Here is a 20,779-nt window from a genome sequence, read left to right as displayed (position 1 = left end):
AGACCTGGGCTAGGCAGAGGGTCGCCTGGGGGTCGCTCCTGCACTGGAGTTGGGTTCCTTCAGGTCCTGGGGGCTGCGGGTGCAATGTTGGTTCCAGGCGTCGGGTCCCTTGTTACAGGCAGTCGCAGTCAGGGGAACCCTCTGGATTTCCTCTGAAGGCGTCGCTGTCGGGGCTCAGGGGGGTCGTCTCTGGTTACTCACGGGCACGCAGTCGCCGGGGAGTCCTCCCTGAGGTGTTGGTTTTCTGCAGGTCGAGCCGGGGGCGTCGGGTGCAGAGTGGAAAGTCTCACGCTTCCAGCGGGAAACGTGAAGTCTTTAAAGTTGTTTCTTTGTTGCAAGGAAGTTGCAGGTTTTTGAACAGGGCCACTGTTCACTGGAGTTCCTTGGTCCTTGGTTGCAGGGCAGTCCTCTGAGGCTTCAGAGGTCGCTGGTCCCTGTTGGATGCGTCCCTGTTGCAGTTTTCTTCGAAGTAGGGAGACAGGCCGGTAGGGCTGGGGCCAAAGCAGTTGTCGTCTCCGTCTTCTCTGCAGGGCTTCAGGTCAGCAGTCCTTCTTCTTGTTAAGGTTGCAGGAATCTGATTTCCTAGGTTCTGGGGAGCCACTAAATACTGAATTTAGGGGTGTGTTTAGGTCTGGGAGGGGAGTAGCCAATGGCTACTGTCCTTGAGGGTGGCTACACCCTCTTTGTGCCTCCTCCCGTGGGGAGGGGGGCATATCCCTAATCCTATTGGGGGAATCCTCTATCCACAAGATGGAGGATTTCTAAAAGTAAGGGTCACCTCAGCTCAGGACACCTTAGAAGCTATCCGGACTGGTGGGTGACTCCTCCTTGTTTTTTTCATTATCTCCTCCAGCCTTGCCGCCAAAAGTGGGGGCAGTGGCCAGAGGGACGGACATCTCCACTAGCTGGGATGCCCTGGGGCGCTGTAACAAAAGGGGTGAGCCTTTGAGGCTCACCGCCAGGTGTTACAGTTCCTTCAGGGGGAGGTGAGAAGCACCTCCACCCAGTACAGGCTTTGTTCCTGGCCACAGAGTGACAAAGGCACTCTCCCCATGTGGCCAGCAACATGTCTGTTGTGTGGCAGGCTGGTAGAAACTAGTCAGCCTACACTGGAAGTCGGGTATGTTTTCAGGGGGCATCTCTAAGATGCCCTCTGGGTGTATTTTACAATAAATTGTACACTGGCATCAGTGTGCATTTATTGTGCTGAGAAGTTTGATACCAAACTTCCCAGTTTTCAGTGTAGCCATTATGGAACTGTGGAGTTTGTGTTTGACAAACTCCCAGACCATATACTCTTATGGCTACCCTGCACTTACAATGTCTAAGGTTTTGCTTAGACACTGTAGGAGCACAGTGCTCATGCACTGGTGCCCTCACCTATGGTAGAGTGCATCCTGCCTTAGGGCTGTAAGGCCTGCTAGAGGGGTGACTTACCTATGCCACAGGCAGTGTGAGGTTGGCATGGCACTCTGAGGGGAGTGCCATGTCGACCTAGTCATTTTCTCCCCACCAGCACACACAAGCTGTGAGACAGTGTGCATGTGCTGAGTGAGGGGTCCCAACGGTGGCATAAGACATGCTGCAGCCCTTAGAGACCTTCCCTGACATCAGGGCCCTTGGTACCAGGGGTAACAGTTACAAGGGACTTACCTGGGTGCCAGGGTTGTGCCAATTGTGGAGACAAAGGTACAATTTAGGGAAAGAACACTGGTGCTGGGGCCTGGTTAGCAGGGTCCCAGCACACTTTCAAGTCATAACTTAGCATCAGCAAAGGCAAAAAGTCACGGGTAACCATGCCAAGGAGGCATTTCCTTACACTAGCCAAATCTAGGGCCTAGTGGGACTACTCGGAAAGCCAGCCTTTTTGCAATATTCGGGAAGTGAGGAGGAGTTTCTTATGTGTAGTGGAAGGGGTCCAGGAGCTGTCTGGTGAAGTGAGCAGGTCCTTTTACTGGTTGGGTGAGACCCAGGCTTCTAAGGTGTTCAATAACTGTTGTGCGACACACTATATGATAGTGTCAGTGAAGTTGGTGCATGGTCCCGGTAGTCTGTACATGAGAGTGCCACTAAGGGTGAAGTTGGCTGCGACGTGGAGCTTGAAGAAGGAGAATGGTGGTGCTTGTTGGAGGATGACGTTTCCATGGATGTGGTGCAGCTGATGGCATTCTTATGGATGGTTGTGATTCCATCTCTGCGCTTGTGAAGTCTGCGTTGCCTGGCAACCTTGTATCCTGGGTGCAAGGGGGCCTGTGGTGATCCCAGCTACCAATGCGGTGCCCAGCCAGGTTTCCATGATGAAAAGTACAGCAGGTCCCAGATCTCTGTGACGTGTTTGGTGAGTGAGCGGGCATTGAGGATCATGCATGTGAGTATGGAATGTTATATGGATGGTTGCAGGACTATGTGGGAGAGTGGGGCGATGGGTGCTGCTGGTGCAGGTGCGGTAAGTGTTGGTAAGTGCATTAAAATGTACAGGATGTGCAGGAAAATGTATTCTTGGTGTTGTGTGGTGTGGTGAGCCAGCGTGGGGAGTGACATCCGGGGTTGAGGACGCAGTGGGCACAGCAGGGTAGTGGCGGAAGGACCAGGGTTTCTGCCACTGGGTGCATCCAGGAGCATACCAGCTTGCCTTTGGTGCGCCTTTGGCACGCCCGAAAGACGCACCTGCTGCACGCGTCTTTACTACGGCCACCATTAAGTAGGTCCTGGGACGGGGGAGAATGATGTAGCTTCCTGTGCAGGAAATGAAATGAGTCGGAAAAAAGGGGTACACACATCATTTCTCGTACTTATAGGGTAAGAGTGGAGAAAACATCTTTAGTTAATACACAGCATCTTTAGTTAATTTGGACAACCTAGATAATTAGAATAAAAATGGCAGACAGTAGCAATTAACCTCAATCTGGAGTAGGAAAGACTCTTTATAACAAGGCACGCGGGTGAAGCATTCATAGGAAGCAGATGAGAAATGTCTCACAAACAGGAAGTCGGTATACTGGGTTCTGAGGGGTGGGAGTTCTCAGAGTGCTTCCTGAGAAAGCCTGCACTCGGATACAGCGTATTTTTAAAACCAACACACTCAGAAATGTCTCAGAGCTTGTCCGATAGGACCCCCTGAAATGTAACATTTATGCACCTACCAAAGGTCAAAGAGAAAAAGTGATAACAACACTTTTATTTGTAATCCTAGACCAAGTATACCTGTGGCCTGAGAGCACCAGTGTTTCTCACACTTACAAATTCACTGTTTTCTCATTCAAGAAGTGGCAGAGCCCCACATCCCCCATCCGATAAGAAGAGAAGGAACAATGCACTGAAATCCACCCCTCATTCAGTATTTTTTTTTGCTTTTCTGTCCACGTTCCATTAAAGTCCTTCAGCCTAATGTGTGTCCTCACCTACAGATAGTAGCGACCACTTAAATCTAATCAATGGAGAGGCAGACCGGAAGTCCAGGACAACTTCCATTGTAGAATATCATGATATAAACTATTGATCTCCAGTAGCTGATGCATCCAAGTAAACTAGAGCCACCCATTTCACCAAAGCAAGGTCCCAAGATGATGGCTCGGCTTGAGACCTGTTGAGGGTATGTATCCTCAAATGGAAGTTGCTCCTCATTGTTTCAGAAGGACATGTGGATTTGCACGCTTTGGTAGTAGCTGATTACGCATGGAATCCATCGCAAGATGGGATGTCTACCATTCCAGTCACAGTTAGCACGGCGCCTCTTTCTCAGCTCACAGCTCAATATCGACTTGCTTTTCATGAACACAGGTTCTCAGACAGTACGTTGTAGGACCTTTAGAAAAGACGTTTATGGCCCAATTGAGATCTTTGCGGACGAGTTACTCTGTGACAACAGTGACGGATATCTTGGCCGCCAAAATATAAATTCCATAGGATATAACTGGATTTAGATTTCAGAGGACGGGATATCCATCACTGTTGTGACTGAGTATTCTGTCCGACGAGTTCTAAATCAGGCACTTAGGGGGTCATTCCGACCCTGGCGGTCCATGACCGCCAGGGCGGAGGGCAGCGGAAGCACCGCCAACAGGCTGGTGGTGCTTCCTGGGCTATTCTGACCGCGGCGGTAAAGCCGCGGTCAGAAAAGGGGAACCGGCGGTTTCCCGCCGGTTTTCCCCTGGCCCAGGGAATCCTCCATGGCGGCGCTGCTTGCAGCGCCGCCACGGGGATTCCGACCCCCTTCCTGCCAGCCTGTTTCTGGCGGTCTTCACCGCCAGAACCAGGATGGCGGGAACGGGTGTCGTGGGGCCCCCTCACAGGGCCCCACACAGATTTTCACTGTCTGCTTAGCAGACAGTGAAAAAAGCGACGGGTGCCACTGCACCCGTCGCACCCCTGCAACTCCGCCGGCTCCATTCGGAGCCGGCTTCCTCGTTGCAGGGGCTTTCCCGCTGGGCCGGCGGACGGCCTTTTGGCAGTCGCCTGCCGGCCCAGCGGGAAAGTTGGAATGACCGCCGCGGTCTTTTGACCGCGGGGCGGTCATTCGGCGGCAACCGCCGCCCGCCGCGGTCAGAATGACCGCCTTAGTGTCTGGTAAAATGGAGATGGGGTGCTGGCAGAGTGACCCAAAGGTGGGTTCCAGGTTCTTGTAAGAAGGCAGGTAATCCGGGACACCGCAGACAGATGTAAACAAATTTGGCTATTGGAGTTTTTTGTAAACTGCAGCACAGCAACAATACTACCATGTGAAAAGCACAAATGTTAAGTGAAATAATTTGACAATAACCTTTTGGAATAACAGAGTAAATAAAAAATGAATGACTAATCAGTGAAGCATATTAATACTAATGAATCATGCCGTCTTTAGGTTAGAGGGAATCCCCCAGGCAGTGTTTTCCATCATTTAAAGCTGTGGCTGGTTTCTTCTGCAGAGTCCAGAAGGTGCATGAACTCAAAGGCTGATCTATGCTTTTATTTTTGGGTTGCAGATTAACTAATTTAAATAAGGCTCCTCAGCTTTTACAAAGCAGCACTTACGAAGTGCAACATCGGTCCTTCTCATGGCCTCTTGGAGCTATAGGCTCAGCAAAGTGTTCTCAAGCAAGGCAGGGTATGTTTGCTATACTGTACAGAGGGTGTTTTTTGTGTCATTCCCCCACATCCGACCAAGAAGCTCATCCCGGGCACTGCTTAGAGTTCACTCCCAAGCAGACAAGGATCCTTGCAGCTCCCCTGAAGGCCAAGTGGAAGCCATATTTAATGCACACACATTTTCGAAAAAACAAGCTCCCTGGGAGCTTGTCATTCAAAAACAAATGGCCCTAAAATTATGGGAGTTTTCTCCCATGGTGCAGGGGTCAGTCCTTTGAGTTTCATTCTAGGAGGGAATATTGAACCCCAAACATGAACAGAATAGAATATTGTTACAATATCGAGGGACAAAATATATGGGAGGTAAGGATTTACTATTTTTAACACCAAATTTGAAGATTAATATATATATATTACGCAGACATGTATATGCAGAGCATAGAAAATGCATAGAAACTTACCTTTCGATATTTTGTTCCTCAATATTGTGGTAATGATATATAGTCCCATCGATATTTGGGATTTGACATTCTCAGCCTACAACTCGGGTTCGTATTTGGGACTGCCGTGCTTTCTCTGGCAGTCCAAACAGGAAAAAAATAGATATTGGACAACGTGTGCCATTACACATACATTAACCGTCAGCCCAGTAGCAGACAGTGCCTTTGGTCAAAGGTGTCTGCAGGAGGAACAAATGGAGGTTCTTCCGGTGGTAACCTGGTGCTGTACCGAGAGGTAAGGAAAAGGGTAGTTTAGTGGGCAGGACATCTACCGACTTTTCGCTAATGCCCCACTTCAGCCAAACACTTGGGAGTAGAATTACAAATATTTTGAGCTGGGTCAGCATCACAAAAGGGACGCAAACCAGCACATAACACTTTTTTTCTTAATTTACTTTCAAGTGCAAAACTTGTTTTGTGCTCAAAGGTATCCTAAAAGTAATGCAAAGCAGCACCAAGGGGTGGAACATGGTTGGTACACGGGCGTTCCCATGCAACCATGCGTGCCTTTTCATTCAAAACCCTACCTACAAACAATAGTAGACAGCGTTTGCACCAAAAGTTTAAGACATTTGAAAGGAGGCGAGAAAATGAGAATTTTTTTTATTTCTCCTTTCTTTTCTGATTTTGCATGTGTGCTGCACTGTACACCTCATACAAAGTATGAAAAGTTTTACCTTTGCACTATGGAGCAAAGGTGTGTGTGTATGCCGAACAGAAGCTGAAATCTGCACTGGCGCTAGGGAGAGGAAGGAGAGAGACATATCGCTCTTGATTTCGCGTAACACTGCACAGCAGTTTTGGTTGCTGCATTCCGTGACTCTTTTGTAAGTCTAGGCCTTAATGAGCCTCTATATATGTTCCACAGTCTCTTTTTCACTAGTTGTATTCTCATTTTCTGGTTTATGCAGACAATTGGGGTGTAAGCTTTTCCTAGCACCTGTGTGAGTGCAGAGAGCCATGTGGACTCTAGCTGTGGGTTTTTAAACTTGGTGTTCATGGGGGTAGGTCTAATGACATTTACCAAATGTTCTGTGTAAGTGGAGAATATAATTTGGTCCGCAAATTTGGTTTCTGTAAATCAGGGATTCACTTGCAGGGGACACTGGTTTCCTGTTATCAATTGTAAGAGGGTCAGAAGAGTGCGTTTGTGAAGTATTTGAGATTGTTTGACGCATGAGTAGGTTCCTTCCACTTGCGTAGGAGATGTTCTGACGGGTGCTGAACACCCACAGGTGTTTACTGAGGCCTGTTGGGTCTTGCAGCTTTTTCCTCCTTCTTCTGTACTTCAGTTCACGTAGTGTTTGAGAGAGGCACAGATCTGTTAGTGGGTACCCCAATCTCATATGTGACCCCTTACTGAGCCTCTACCTCCTGGTCCCCTGTCTATGGGTGTCAGTGTTCTGCAGCGGCCCATCCGTATGCTCACACGAAGAGTGTGTGTCAGGCTGAACAAAAGTCAGCCTGACAGACACTCCTGTGGTTCAGGTCAGGCACCCAGGAGCTAGACATGTAGTAAATGAACAGGCGTCTGGCTGCCTGAGCTGAACTCTGCCAGGCTGAGGATTTCACAACCCTGTGGGCGTCACCTCATCAGCCTGGCAAAAGTGTCTCGAGACCTGACGCCTCATGACAAGGAAAGCATCACTGATTGCCTCGGACCTGGAAGCCTCAGTTTTCAGTTTCAGTGACACCTCGTCACAGAGTCAGGTGGGGATAGCAGTCTCACTGACCCCACTCCACTCTGTGACGAGTGAGGGACTGCTGCCTTCCCTCATTGGCTGACCTTTGGCTAGCCAATGAAGGATGGCAGCAGTCCCAACCACCCTGGGACCTGAATGACTTCCCTGTCGGAGCTGCTGAGGTAAGTTTTATTTTTTTAATATTTGGTGCATGCTTGAGTGTATGAATGTATGTGTACTTGTTAGTGAGTGTTGTGTATGGGTGTGCGAGTGGGTGCGTGAATGAATGAATGGTGTGAGTGCGGTGTATATGTGCATGTGTAACCTCCCAACCCCAGCCCTCCTTTCTCGTAAAACTATAGTCAAAGGCCAAAGTGTTTACACCCTGGCTGAAACTACATTTGAGACCCAAGACTCTCCTTTCACACAATCATTCGCACAGCTAAAGCAATAATTCCGTTTAGGGACAGATTTGGTTTGCCTCTAGGTGCCCATTAGCCCCTTCCATTACCTTCCACAAGGTTTTTAAGACAAGGCCTCTCCTTCCCCCGAAGGACTGCATTGTTCCTCTTCCTGGTGCATCACTAGTGGTGGGCAGGGCCACAAGTAAGACAAAGGATTTACTGACACACAATGCCTCGGAAAAGCAGCAGCTAATCAGATGTGAAATTTTTGCTGATATGTGATTGGCTGATCATCGACCTATGGCGTCCTCCCCCACCTTCTGAACAGGCCTTCTGCATCAGACGTGTGACCTATACTTCCCACCCCCCAGGTGTTTTTAGAACCAATGGCCAGATGTACAAAGGTTTTTAGAAGTTGCAAATGGTCTGATTCGCAGAAAAAAAGCATTTTTGTATGTACGAAGGCCAAATTGTGATTCGGTAACCAATGGGTCAAAAAGTGAGACCTACCTCATTAAAATTGATGAGGAAGGTCTATTTGCAACCCACTGGGAATCGCAAAAGAAACTCAAAGGAGTTTCATACATTCAAAATTGTAATTTCCTGATTGCGAATAGCATGAAATCGCAAATAGGAACTTGCTATTCCAAACGTTCGTACATGCGGCCCCCAAGTCTCCATTTTACTTTTGTGCCAATCCACCTCTGCTCCAACACGAAACAAGCAGCGCAGGATTTCTCTATTGTCCATCATAGCTGAACAAGAAGGTTTTTACTTGGTCCATTACCTTGAACTGCGTGCTTCGGATGCGCGTCAGATTCATCAGCATAACCCCTGAGTTCACGCCAGACATGCCGTAGTACGGGTGGCGTGCAAAACGACTGTACCAGCCGATCTTGGGGATTTCGTGCTCGGGCGCCATTGCTGCCAACTGTGTGGCATTAAATAGTTTCAGAAAGCGCCAGAGGTCATCTATCGGCCGCAGGAAGAGGACGTCCGTGTCCACGTAGAGGAGAGAGTCCACATCCCGTAAGAGCACCTGTGATGTGAGGTAAAGATACATATTATTAAGGCAGCAAGAACCACACAGCCCATCACCACACATAACATACTGCATAGGCAACACTTTAAAGAACACACAGTCATAGCTTGGTTTCCACAGTGAGTAGGTTTATTTTTATAGCGCACACTTCAGACCGAATCCCTTCAAATTGTTAATGTGAGGTTAAGACATGCATTCAGTGCTTCTAGGCACAGCAGATTGAGATCACGGGAGCATGAAGTCATGCAAGCATTGTAGGTTTTTTCACTGCCAGTCAGTGCCAGCTTCACACACTGGCCACCTGTGCACCCATCTTATTGCCACAAATCTCACTGACTACACACAAGCAGCAGCCCCTCACACTGCCCACCACTGCAGGCTTCTCTCATAGTCCATCTACAAACTTCTGACTGTTCATCAGTGCAAGCTTCTCACCCTGCACACCAGTGCATTCCTCTCACCGTCTGCTAGACCTTTCAGCTCTTGGTGTGGTTTCCCTGTCTTTTTGGCTTCTGACCTCCTGTTTTTGATCCTGTGCTGAACTTTTTTTTGCTGGCGTTAGGGCTCTGGGCACTTTACTATTGCTGACCAGTGCTAAAGTGCAAGTGCTCTCTGTGTATTGGTGATTACTTTATCCACGTTTGGCATTCTGATTTGCTAGTAAGTCCCTGGTATAGCGCACCATGTGTGCCCAGGCCATGTAAATCAAATGTTGCTAGTGGGCCTGTAGTACTGATTGTACCACCCACATGCGTAGCCCTGTAAACATGTCTCAGACTTGCCACTGCAGTGTCTGCGTGTGCAGTTTTAAAATGAAATTTCGACCTGGCAAGTACACCCATTTACCAGGCATAACCCTTCCCTTATAATAAATTTAAGTTACCCCTGAGGTAGGCCCAAGGCAGCCCCATGGACAGGGTGCAGTGTATTTAAGAGGTAGGACAACTATTGGTGTGTTTTACCTGTCCTGTAAGTACCTTGGGTACCCACCACACACCACACCAGGTTCCTACACCGTACCCTTCCTATCTCATTATCTCATGAATACTGAGGTTGTCTGCTCTTCCTGTCTCATTATCTCATGAATACTGAGATTTCCTGCTCTTCCTGTCTCATTATCTCATGACTACTATGGTTGCCTGCTCTTCCTGCCTCATTATCTCATGAATACTACGGTTGCCTGCTCTTCCTGTCTCACTATCTCATGAATACTGAGGTTGCCTGCTCTTCCTGTCTCACTATCTCATGAATACTACAGTTGCCTGCTCTTCCTGTCTCATTAACTCATGAATACTATTGTTGCCTGCTCTTCCTGTCTCATTATCTCATGAATACTGAGGTTGCCTGCTCTTCCTGTCTCACTATCTCATGAATACTATGGTTGCCTGCTCTTCCTGTCTCATTATCTCATGAATACTAAGGTTGCCTGCTCTTCCTGCCTCACTATCTCAGATATACTGAGGTTGCCTGCTCTTCCTGTTTCATTATCTCATGAATACTGAGGTTGTCTCATTATCTCATGATAGTGAGATTGCCTGCTCTTCCTGTCTCTTTATCTCATGAATACTACGGTTGCCTGCTCTTCCTGTCTCATTAACTCATGAATACTATTGTTGCCTGCTCTTCCTGTCTCATTATCTCATGAATACTGAGGTTGTCTGCTCTTCCTGTCTCACTATCTCATGAATACTACAGTTGCCTGCTCTTCCTGTCTCATTAACTCACGAATACTATTGTTGCCTGCTCTTCCTGTCTCATTATCTCATGAATACTGAGGTTGCCTGCTCTTCCTGTCTCATTATCTCACTCTTACAGGTTATTTGCCATCCCCTTCTCTCTGTCACTCTCCGTCTTTGTCCCTACCACCTTTCATCTGCTTTCTCTCTCTCTCTCTCTCCTGTTGTGGGTCAGAGTGACGATGAAAAATAAGTGACTCTCCCCTAAAATGTGTGTCTGGGCCTCCCCTGCAGCCACCGGAACAAAGTCCACTGCCTGCTGATTTCCGGGGAGGAGTGGTGGGGGCAGTGCCCACACAGAGGGACACATTTGGACGAGGGCCAAGGACACAGAAGGCAGGGAGCCCCTGCCCAAAGGCTCGTGACCTGCAGAAATAACCCACAATATAGGAACTGGGGGGCCCCGCCGAACAGCGTGCCCTGAGAGCTGCATAAACACAGGGCCCGAGGGATGCCCAGCGGGGCCTAGGAGGCACCATATATGCTCTTAGCAGCTGGCTCCGGAGGGCCGAGGTCCCTTCACAGCAAGGATGTATGAGACTGCCGGGGATCACAGGCGCGCCTGCTCCCAGCGTCCCCCGGGGGCACGTCCATCGGAGGGGCGAGCGGGGTCCTTGACCGGCAGCCCAAGGCCAGATCAGAGCCAGCCCAGGGTCACACACGAGCTGGAGGGTTACCCTACAAGCACTTACTGCATGTACCACAAGCAGGGGGTAGTGTTTTATATCACATTTTAAAAAGGGGTTTTGAAATTTATTTTAAGATAACCAAGGTACCTGACTGCTCGCAAAAAGAATGAACTACGTCAACTCGTGCTGTCTCAACGGACTCCGATCCAACAAATCGAAATAAAAAAAACTGGTTATGTCAACCGGTAGCGCCCAGCTGCCCTTTGTAGGGCCTCGCAGCGCTCTGGTCCTTCCAGAAGGGAGACCGGCAGATGCACGAGAATCTCACGCCCTGTACACAGACCTCACTGCCACACCGCGAGGTAAGCACAGGTGCGGAGGTGAGGGTAGTGATACCTGCTTAGCGGTGTAGCGATTATGTGACGTCATCGTAGGTCAATATTATCCACCTCGATACTGTGCCACTCCGTGCCACCCACACTCCCATGAAGGCTCTTCAAGTAACTAGCACTCTCTCGCCTCGGGAGGGGCCTGGCCTGCGGCTCCCTCAAGAGCTGGTAGCTCAGTGCCCAGGTGGCCCTTGGGAGGAAGGACTCCTCCATCGGAGGTCGGGCCCTTGTTTTCTACGGACGACCAGGGTACCGAGTTATCCTTTGAATTATTCTTCTGCACTTACTGAGGTCTGCCACCTCCCCTCGTGCCATCAGGCCACCACGTCCTCAGTCCCGGCGTTTAATGGACACAATGATGTACTCTGTGAGTAAGAGTCTGAGTTTACTCACATTGAACCTGTGGGTCCTACACACCAGAGGGCAGCGATCCAGAACAGACCCTACTGCCCAAGCAGGGAGGGGTGTATGACGCTGTGGAGGGAGGTGCCACCCCTACACTTAGGGCCACCTTTAGTGGCGCACTGACAGCTCAGGCTGCAGGTCCACATCTACAAGGCCACGCAAAGCCACTCTACGAGGATTCACACGGCCTCATAGGTATGGAGTAAGAAAATATAGCACAAGTGGCTGCGTTGCCTTACTTTGAGTCGGGGGGAGTTTCCTTGGGCAGTGTGGTAGGTGTTCCCACGCAACACCCATGGATTTTGACACATTCCAAGATTTACAAGGCTTTGTAAGCCTGGGAATGCGTCAAAAACCTACACCACCCCAGGGGAGGCGTAAGAGTGATGCAATGGAGAGAAATATCTTCATTTCGCCACGTTTTTCCTCCCTCTATGTGTGCTGCATTCTGCAGCGCACATAGGAAGAGGAAATCACCTCCACTGATTGTTTTTGTGCAGGAAGGTGTTCCTTCCTGCACAAAAACAATCACCCCCACAACGCAGGCGCCCGTGCCTGCATTGGTGCATGGCAGCAATTTGTGGTTCAGCACAGTGGGAGGGAGAGACATGTAGAGCATCTTGTAGACACAGCGCATTTCTGCCCCTTCCCGATGGCGTAGGGTAGTGCAGCGATACACTACGGGCCTTGTACATATGGCCCTTACTCTGTGATGTAAACATACACGTAAGCACGTACTGATTATTCATACAGAGTGAACTTAGCAGCAAAAGGTGCAGAGCTCTATGCAAGTGTGGGACTCGAAGAGAAGGAATGATTCACAGATTCTGTCCTGGCATAAATGGGGTATCAAACTCTACTGGGGTCACACAGATCCTGCTCTGGGTAGGTCAGGTGGTGGGACAAAGGGGGCTGTTGTTTAGGGCACTGGCGGTGAAGCTCTCAGAAATGATGTTTTTGGCTCTCTGAATTGCAGGAGATGGGACAACATGCATAGTGACAGGGACATCAGTCACTGATGCAGCGCCCAGGCAGAACCCCTAGACTCCACTTACAGCCCAGGGTTCTCTCAAATACACCTATTGCAACTGGAGCTGTACCTGGGATGTTCTACCATGAACATCCCAAGCTGTGGCACCAACATCCTTATTCAAGAACCAGGAAAGGAAAGACCATGCAAAGAAACAACAGCTGCTGGCCTCGAATGGTATTTTAAGGTTTCTGATTGGTTTTCTGGCCACATCCTGGAGAGCTTTACCAAAAACAACCCATCAGAAGGCTGAAGGGCGCGGAAGAGATGTCTTACCGGAAGGAAGAGCCGCTGTGCCGCGCAGGGCTTGAAGAGTTTCTTCCAGTCCCGCGCGCTGCCCACCGAGAAGCTGATTGGGTAGGTGCTGAACTCAAACTTGAGGGTGCTGGACTTAGGCCACGCCCGCAACTGCAAAATACAGAAAACAAGAGCACAAGAGTCTAGTGACTGAAAAAGCACAGTGTCCGGATTTTATGCCCTTCTAAATCATCATTCTACCTCACCTGAAACATCCAGACCCTGGTGTCCTCACGGTTCAACACAACTTTCAGGTAAGGATCGGGACACCTTCTTGGGGAACTATAAGAAAGGGCTCCCGCCTTAAATTTAACTACCTTAAATACTGCACCATTAGCACTGAACTCCAGCAAAACTATACAGAGCTAAGATGAGCCCTGATTCCCTTTGTTGGAGGTGCTGAGAACCTGATTGTGATACAATTCATGTATAATGGGATTGTCCAAAATTAGCCCTTTCTGATTGAAAACCACTTAAAAATGGTCCCCTATTCATCAGTCCTTAACAAAACTTTCATCACTTCTGCATGATATTCCAGGCTTGTCCCCATTTCCATTCACACCTTTAAGCGGCTTTCTAGAGCTCTTAGTCTGGCTAAAATCAGCAAACTACGTTTTTGGAAGAGAATTTGTTACCCCGATGTTTTACGGCTGGAAGACGTTTGACGTGGCTACATTTGAGAAAATGACCTATAAGTTGAATGATAACTTACAACCATTTCATTCTGTTTCAGGCCCCTTTCTTGATATAAGACAATCTTGAATTTGTTTATCCATATAATATTGTTAGATCTATACTTACTAAATGTATTTTGTCTATGTTAACATTAGCGTCCACTTAGACATCTACTTACCTTCATGAGACGACTGATCTCCTGGTTATGTGATTACGGGACTTGGATACCCTGTTTTTTTGCCTTTTATTCTTATTTTTCCTGGTTAATGGTTTATTTCTGCTTTGTATATCATTTACACTTTATGTTTATACAATGGTCCTTAACTGTGGGTGATTACTTGTTCTTTTTCTTCTTTGAAAAATCAATAAAGAATTGAACTAAAAAAAGAAAAAGCACATTGTACCACGGTGAAAGACTGCAGCCTTTGCTGGTGAGTGCTCCTGGCCAGACCCGTCTTTGGGAGTATGATAACGAACAACTAATTTAATGTAAATACTAAAAATCAATCTCATTTTACAGCAAACCTAAGAGAGGAACAAAGGCCTAATTTAGCTACAAAGTAACGTTTCAAGCAAAAGTAACAAGTACACCACTGACTCTAAAGGTGGATTCTGATCCGCAAGATTTGAACAGCAGCAGGAGAGAGATTCCATGACCCAGTGGAAGAAACTCTGTGCACCGCCGCACACATGCTTGTCAAGGGCTCTTGCATCAATCAATCAATCAGTGATTTATAGAGCGCAGCTAACACCCATAAGGTCTCAGGGCGCTGTTAGTGCGCGCGCTGCTCAGTCGTAGAGTCAGGTCCTGAGGTCCTTCCTGAACTGCTTCAGTGATGCGTCTGCCTGAGCTCGAGAGGTAGCGTGTTCCATGTCCGGGCTGCGAGGTAGGAGAAGGATCTTCCTCCTGCTGTGCTTTTCCAGATCTTGGGGATTGCTGCAAGGGTGAGCTGGGAGGAACAGGGATGTCTGTTGGGTACATAGAAGTCGAGGCGGTGCTTGAGGTATGCCGGTCCTATGTTGTGCAGCACCTTGTAGGTGTGGGTCAGGAGTTTGTACGAGATACGCTTGTTGACTGGAAGCTAGTGTAGGTTGCTGAGGTGGGAGGAGATACGGCTGTGTCGGGATGTCCAGGATGAGTCTGCCTGCTGCATTCTGGACTCTTTGTAGTCTTGATTGAAGTTTCTTGGTGATGCCGGCATAGAGTGCGTTGCCGTAGTCCAGTTTGCTAGTGACGAGAGCATGGGTGACTCTCTTCCTCGTGTCGTGTATACACAAAATTAATAGAATGGGTTCTAGTCCTGTTCTGTTGAAGTGAAGGCAGCTGCATTTCTAGGTTTTCCTAAATTGCAGCTCTCACCAAACACGCAACCAGGACACCATCAGACTGGACATAGAGAAGTGCATTAGGAGAAGAAACGAAGCAACAGACCTTTCCGTCTCTGCACCCAGGATCTGGAACAACATCCCTGTATCCATAAGGACCGCCCAACTCTGCTCCAATGCAGGAAAGAGCTGAAGTTGCACCTCCCTGAAGAACACGTCATCATGATGCAGTAACAGTCCACTCTCTCTCTTAGGAAGCAACTACCCTGCAGTAACACACCGACTGCATGCAACCTTCGATGCTGTACAGCGCTCCGCTACTTTTCGGCCTGGCCTGTGCTACATAAACACCACTCACATATGCAGTTATACATTAGGAAGAATTACAGGTTACTGGTTATGTATGTTTGGCTGCTCACAACCTAACGCAACACTCTTTCATTCCTTCCATTTATCTTCCAAACAGAGCCATACAGTGTGTCCGCACAATCTCCGTAGCATCACAGCACTTCACATCCCCACAATCACAACATGTGCCATCACTGAGTCCCAGCAGAACCGACCATAGGTCACAGCTTGAGCATCCTGTCCTGTCCCCTCCCAGAACTCCAAGTCACGGAATATCTGTCACTGTCCCGGACAGATCATGTCCTGGCTCCGTTCCATTCAAAGGACGAACTGTGCACCAAGTATCCTGAAATTTAAAAAATCACCTGTCTCTCTCCCTCTAACACTCAAAGTCAGAAAGGACTTCACCATGGTAACCCCTACATCCATCCTGGTGCACTGGACTGACAGCATTAATAGGGCTTTGTATCCACTGTCTCTTCTCAAGACCCACGGAACCCTCCGTGAACACAGAAATACTATGAGCTGGTCCCCAACAACTCAACATAACCAAAGGAATGTGCCGAGCCCTGAAGAGACGATGAAACAATTCACAACTGCCAACCCGGACTGCACTGTGCCAGGAAGGGCTTTAAGTGGGCCGGGTCCTTTCGGGTCTCAGACCTGTTAGTAATTCCAAACGGGTCCCTCTTGGGCCCTATATTCATGTCCTTAACTTTACTGGCAAATAACAGGAATTCATTTCAGAATAATTGATGGAAAATCGTTAAGGTCATCCATGTCAGTGATCTGGGGTCAGATGTAGGGACTGGTTTGCGATTTCCAAATAGCACATTTTTGTGATTCGCTATTTGATAATCACAAACACCTTTGTAGTGATGTGTGTTTCACACATTGTGCGAATCCTAGTGGGTCGCAAATAGACATCCCTCATTAATATTCATGATATAGGTCTTGCTTTGCGACCAATTCAGCATCGCTAAAATCACAGGGATGGTGGCCCACTGGGGTTCTGCAGACCACCATGCCTCTCTTTGCTTCTAAATAAAGCAATCTTTTTTTTCTTCTTTGAATTCAGCCCATTTTCCCTTAGACGAAAATGGGATGTGTTTCAAAAAGGGAAATTAAAAGTTTTCTTTTCAATGTTTTAGAGTAGGCAGTGGGCTGGCGGACCACTGCCTGCTGTTAAAAATTTTGCAAAACGTTGACGCAGACTGCAATTCGGTATCAGGAAGGTACGCCCTGAACAGGCCCCTTCCTAATACCGAATCCCAAACCAAATTTGTGATTCGGTAATAGATTATCAAATCGCAAATAAGGCTTGATACATCAAAAAATATTTAGTTGCAGTCGTAAATAGCCCAATTCTGCGAATCAGACCGTTTGTGACCTTAAAAAAGCTTTGTACATCTGGCTCCTAAGTCCCCGTTCATATTTGACATGTTTTACTTAATATTGCACCAAAATACCAGTCGGTGACACACTAGATGGATCACAAATTTATAGTTTATGCCAGGGGTTCCCAACCTGTGGTTCGCAGCCCCCTGGGGGTCCGTGACACATTCCGAAGGGGTCCAAAGGGCTGGGCCAGCAGGGGCCTCTCACAGAAACACATGCGTGTTTTTATATTTATTACTTCGTTTGTGCAGCAGTTTTAAAAGCACTGCAAAGTTCCTTGTACATCCAGCATCTTTCCCCCACAAAAATAAAAGCGTCAAGATAAATCTGGTGATAAATGTACCTACTAAAGAGAAATGGGAGGTTTGTCTAGTGGCAGTTCTGACTCATTCAAGGTAGCCTAGAGGGTGAATATGCAAAGAACATTATTTTATGTCCATAGCTCAGTGGGTTACTGCTTTTGTCACAGAGATTCTTTTTAGGTTGTGCATAGCAGCACACAAGGGCTGCTTTTCCAACGTTTTGTTATCTATTTGGGCTTTTAACCACGCCCACGGCACGCCCATCACTATCATTTATTCACAGGCTTGTCTTTCAAAAATCCTTAGTTATCATTGGTAAATGCTTTACTTTAGTCCCTCCTTGGGGCGGTTTGGTTACTGACTTGGATACCGACCCTGTTACATGGATAATTGCAAGATTGCTGATATGTTTGATAGTGAGCAAACTTCTTTTTCCTTTTGTGTCTCTACTTCGGGCTCATGGCGGCCGTGGTGCTTGGAATCGGACCGCTCATGTCAACTGTTTTACTTTTCATTTTCAATTTATGTGGCAAGAAAAGTCCAGTTAGGAATTTACAACACTAATAGCCCTGACTCGAGCAAACGCGAGACATGTTGCATTGCAAATGCTTGTTTTACTGAGCAATTCATAAGTTACAATCGTAATCTAGCACACTGAGCTGTAAACTGTCATCAAAGAGCTGCATGCAAACTGCATGGCACAAATTAGAAAGTTATGTTTTGTTTTCCCAGTCTTTCATTTTCCTTATGCTGCTAAAAAAGGTTTGCTTGTGTGGAAATATATTCTTATTACTAAAGTGAATCCTAACCAGTGTGTTGTGTTCTGAATCCTGAGTATGTTCTTCTCCAGACCAAGCACTCTTAGGAAATGGCTACTAGTATGGATGATGTGAATCCTGCACCTTGTGGTCCCCTGTAAAGTGCTCCGACACCCTACACTGGTATGAGAGGCGCTACAAAACAAATAAATTACATGTGACTGAGAGGCTATGGAGAGGCCCTTATGGCTTTACTTCCTTTCCCCACCACATATTTATGTGAAAAAGCTTTCTCATATCTTTCATACCTAAAAAAAAAACAGAAATCCCTGGGACATATAGAATCTGACCTGAGGATTGCAGCTTTCCCAAAAAACACCAAACATTGAGATGCAGCGCTAGCCTTCAAAATACAAATGTTCGATTTTCGCACAGTTTTTCCAATATAAAATAATATACCTTTAGTAATTTGAGTATTTGTTTGGTGTGTACTTGTTTGTGTATTATTTGTGAATTACTGTTTTAATGTTTGAAATTTCAGTCATACAAATTGCTTGGGGGTCCTGGGCTTCCAGAAGTGATTCAGTGGGGGTCCTCAGGGGTCAAAACCGGTTTACGTGTTTTAGCCATGGCCTTAGCTAGAGGGCCCACGTCCCTTTTAGAGACCCCCGGTGTTTGCATCCTCTTGAAGCCCTGGAGCCAGACAGGCTTCCATGGACACAATGAACCGGGGCTAAAAAGCATTGGAAAAGCAATATTTCTGGCTTTGTGTTAGAGGTCGTGCGTGGTACAAACCAGCAATTAAATGATGTTGTGTCAGCAAAGAAAATTAATCAAAGAGCAAACACTGGCTCCAGTCCAACAGAGGAACTGCTTGAGTTCCAGGAACAAACCCAATGGGTGGATAAACAGGACACTGGACACAGCCACACAGTGTCAGGGCCCTGATGGGCAGCTCATTCAAAGAAAGTCAAACCATAGACAATCCTGGACACCAATGATGGAAGGGGTACACCCAAGGCCCAATCCCTCTCTCTCAACGTGTCACTTTATTAGAAGAATGTATCATATGAGGCCTTCCACGCCTCTTTAAGGTGTCCTAAAAAAGGCCATTTCTAAGCCTGCATTAATTACACAGTGAAATGACTAAGAGAAATATCAGAGCCAGTATTTTCTAAATCATCACGGTCCGTCTGCATCTCCTCCCCAGATGTACAACGGTAACTTATGTGCTTTCCACAAAACAAAAGTGGAACACAAGAGACACCAGCAGCACACCTGCCCCTACCTCAGTCCAGGCAACGATGGAGCCTTGTCACTAGCCCCCCGCCCCCTTCTAGAACCTTCGCCTCGTGCAAGGGTCAGGAGCTATCAAGGCGCCCTCGTCCTTCATACAAGCCTTGTTACCTGTCAAGTCTGCAATGTAACCGTCGTCAACCACAGAGATGCTAACCCCTAGCGTCCTCAATACCTCGCTATCCGCGGAGGTCCATCCCCACAATCCAAACATGCAACCATCGCTCCACCCTTACCCAGTCCGAAGGGGTGCAAGACCAGCCCATCTCAGCTCACCAACCGCTAGACGAGGATGGACGCGACTGGTCATACATCTGTAGACCAAAGACTTTTCTTGGCCCTATTGGTCAGGATTGTGGGAGAGAAACCACCTCATTGCACACGAGAGAAGGTTGTCTAATCATCTGCACCAGGGACTGTTCTGGGTTCTGCTCCTAGTGGAGCTGTTGTCTGATATCCAACTATAAGGTCTCGCTTACTCGTCTGAGTATACTTACAAGAGTGGACGGAACCACTCGGCTGACCCACCTCCTCCTAGAGTGAATAAACCCAATGTCTGCAATCAGCACCAGTGATTGCAAAGACCTCAGGGCCTGGCCCTCTTGCCAACATCCCTCAGAAGCACATCTTAAATGCCCACCACATGTGTACAGACAATAACAAGATCTATGTCACATCAGAGAGGTAGGAACCTCCACAGAGCTGCAAACTGTCTGAAAGACACCCAGCTTGGATGAAGTTCAACGGCATCCGCATTCATGCTCAGAAGACTGAGACCATGCACCAAGGTCAAGAGGGCCTTTACCTTACCTTTCACTAGCCAGACTCAACAGACCTCCCCCTAAGGACAATACACCCTTAAGAAAGCTGTTCAACAGAGACCTCTCCTTGTCAGGCTGTCATCCCCAAGATCATGTCCCAACACTTAAAGCAGCTGTGAGTGGTCCATGCTGTGACATCCTCCGCCCAAGAGAACGCTGGCTCTCACGATGAACACCTCGCAACGACTTTAATAAAAAGCTATCTATGCGGGGCTTCATGAACAATATAGCCCCCCATTATGACATTGGCAGCAAATGCCGCCTACCGCCACAGCGAGGGACACCAACATACCGTCGCCGTGGCTACCGACCGTCCATGCATTATGACCGTAGACGGAATACCACCAGGAGGCTGGCAGAATTCCGTCGACGGTCATGGCGGCCACGCCAGCAAAACATCGCCGATCGTATCATGTTCCATGATACGGCCTGGCGGTGTTCTGCCGGCGGACGCTGCTGCTGGCAGCAGCGCCGCGTCCCGTCTCCTGCCGGAGGACCCCCTGCAAGCAGGTAAGTCTCGTTCTCCGACAGGAGGGTGGGGGTGTGTGAATGCGTGCATGCGTGTGTGATGTGTGTGTGCATGAGTGGGTGTGAGTGTACATGCATGTTGTGTCGTGAGATTGCGTGTGTGCCTGGATGTATGTTCGTGAGTGTAGTTGTGAGTGTGTATGAATGTA

At 48.0% G+C, this 20,779-nt stretch overlaps 1 protein-coding gene across 2 annotated transcripts in view; it reads right to left on the bottom strand.

The window, feature by feature from the left end:
• The window catches only part of GXYLT2 (glucoside xylosyltransferase 2), a 169,921-nt gene that overhangs the window by 7,991 nt on the left and 141,151 nt on the right, over positions 1–20,779 (bottom strand). For both annotated transcript variants that reach the window (XM_069206110.1, XM_069206109.1), the window contains exons 3-4: positions 13,158–13,289; positions 8,438–8,689 (exon numbers count right to left, since the gene is read on the bottom strand). In XM_069206110.1, coding sequence (XP_069062211.1) covers positions 8,438–8,689; positions 13,158–13,289 — 384 coding nt within the window. The remainder of the gene's footprint in view (positions 1–8,437; positions 8,690–13,157; positions 13,290–20,779) is intronic.

This window comes from Pleurodeles waltl, chromosome 9 (genome assembly GCF_031143425.1).
Source record: "Pleurodeles waltl isolate 20211129_DDA chromosome 9, aPleWal1.hap1.20221129, whole genome shotgun sequence".
Classification (NCBI taxonomy): Eukaryota; Metazoa; Chordata; class Amphibia; order Caudata; family Salamandridae; genus Pleurodeles; species Pleurodeles waltl.
This window is presented reverse-complemented; position numbering and strand designations above follow the sequence as displayed.